Raw genomic sequence first — 1,928 nt, 5'->3', positions numbered from 1 at the left:
ATGTCCGTATATGCGACGATACTGCCTCTCATCTTCCTGGGATTATTAGGTAATGTGTATATATATAGTAATATTTTGTTTAAAATTTTTATTTTTTGTTTTTCAAAATCTTGTTCTCAGAAGATTTAAAGGAGCATGGAACTTTTTCAGAGAGTAAGATAAAGAAGAGAATTTTAGGATAACTTTGATTAAACTCAGATTAACTTAATCATTGCTTAATTCAATTGGCAAAATTGCTTGCTGCACAATTTTTAATTATATAATTTGTATTACTAATCTAAGCTTTTTCTCTGTATATTAAACAATGAAAGATTAATTATTCTATTCATATTGACAAAGTAATATTGTTTGACAAGATAAAAACCGATTAAGTTGTTTAGAACTTGGTCCAAGTTATTTTTATACATTGTCACTGATTATATTCAGAAGAACGCGCGTGCCAGCTTCTTTAATTCAAATTAATTCAAATTTGAATAAAGTCAAATAATTGCAATAATTTTGCACTTTTGCATTAGATTATGTTTATAAATGATGTTGCTGTCTGTCGTATATACTTGCCGTTTATTCTTCAATTCTCTCTGTGAATTTAAAACTTATCCAGCAATTTGTTCCTATGTTCAGTTACATCACTGTTTTTGCTTTGTAAATTGTAGACAGATGAATAATAGAAAACAGTTTGCAAACAATTACAGTAGCAGTTTGAGATTTTTTTCTGACTACTCAGTTAAACAGTGACCAAGTCCTATATGCTAAACTTTGCGCAAGTTTGGTATATAGGCTAAGTGTAGTAGCAGCTATAGCAGCTTTATACATATACCTATATCTTAGTTAAATTATAGATTCATTTATGTGTGAAGATAAACTCTATCCTTGTCTACATTTTGACAGAGAAAATATAATATGATATATTTTAAATAAATTAGATGATTGAAAGAGCAATTAATTAAAAGAAACTGCAATTAATCCTTTTTAGATAAACAAAACAATTAATATAATTTATTAATTAATGTTAAATACAAAAATAATAACATTAATAAAAAATAATAATGTTAAAAACAAAAATTTTGATCTATTATTTTAGGAATTACGTCTGCAAAAGATATTAAAGGTTCAATCTTTTGTGAATTTTATAATGAGACAATGTGTGCAGAGAACGAACAAGAATGTTCAGGAAGAGAAGAATGTGTCCAACATGATCCAGATAAACGTAATCATTGTTATGTAGTATGGATACAGAACAATACTACTAAAGAAACAACAATTAAATTAAAGGTTAGTTATTTATCTGGTTAATATTATTTACAGTACCCTCCATAAGTTTGGGAACACTCTACGTTTTATAGGAAAGCCATTACATGACAGCGATCTATACATGTTTTTGGTTTAAATACTTTGTAAAACATCTAAATGACGATAAACATTTATCTAGAACACCTACAAGCCTGTATATGCTGAAAATATGTTGGACAATCATTTCACAGCCTCGAAGCGCTCAAGATTGAATTTCGCGCTTTGGTCTATTGTTTATATGTATATTGTCACTTGTTTTACAAAGTCGTACTTGTTTTCATTGTATATACACAGGTCATTGAATTCTAGTTTAACGTTTTCTATAAAAGTGGTAAACTATTTAAGTCGCAAGTTGATTTCAGATTTCGTAAAAATTGTAAAATGGTTCTGAAGAATCAGATTTCGTATGAATCACATTTTAATTAAAATTCCATATTTTAATAGCACGTTATTAAATCTTTAATTGAAAAAAGACGAAATAAAAGTACATACGTACGTTTTTCAATTAAATAATTATTTGCAAACCTGTAAAACATAGGGTGTTCCCAAACTTATTAAGGGTGCTACATATTATATATACAGGGTGTCAATTATGTACCGGGACGGTCAAATATTTCGACAACTTCCAACATTAAAAA

The 1,928-nt window shown here is 27.8% G+C and overlaps 1 protein-coding gene across 1 annotated transcript in view; it reads left to right on the top strand.

Moving 5' to 3' along the window:
- Positions 1-1,928, top strand: part of put (activin A receptor type 2 punt) — a 7,050-nt gene continuing 5,122 nt past the window's right edge. Inside the window, exons 1-2 of the mRNA XM_018511786.1 lie at positions 1-49; positions 1,082-1,272. Of these exons, the coding sequence (XP_018367288.1) occupies positions 1-49; positions 1,082-1,272 (240 nt within the window). The remainder of the gene's footprint in view (positions 50-1,081; positions 1,273-1,928) is intronic.

The sequence above is a fragment of the Trachymyrmex cornetzi genome, unplaced genomic scaffold (genome assembly GCF_001594075.2).
Source record: "Trachymyrmex cornetzi isolate Tcor2-1 unplaced genomic scaffold, Tcor1.1 scaffold386, whole genome shotgun sequence".
NCBI lineage: Eukaryota > Metazoa > Arthropoda > Insecta > Hymenoptera > Formicidae > Trachymyrmex > Trachymyrmex cornetzi.
This window is presented reverse-complemented; position numbering and strand designations above follow the sequence as displayed.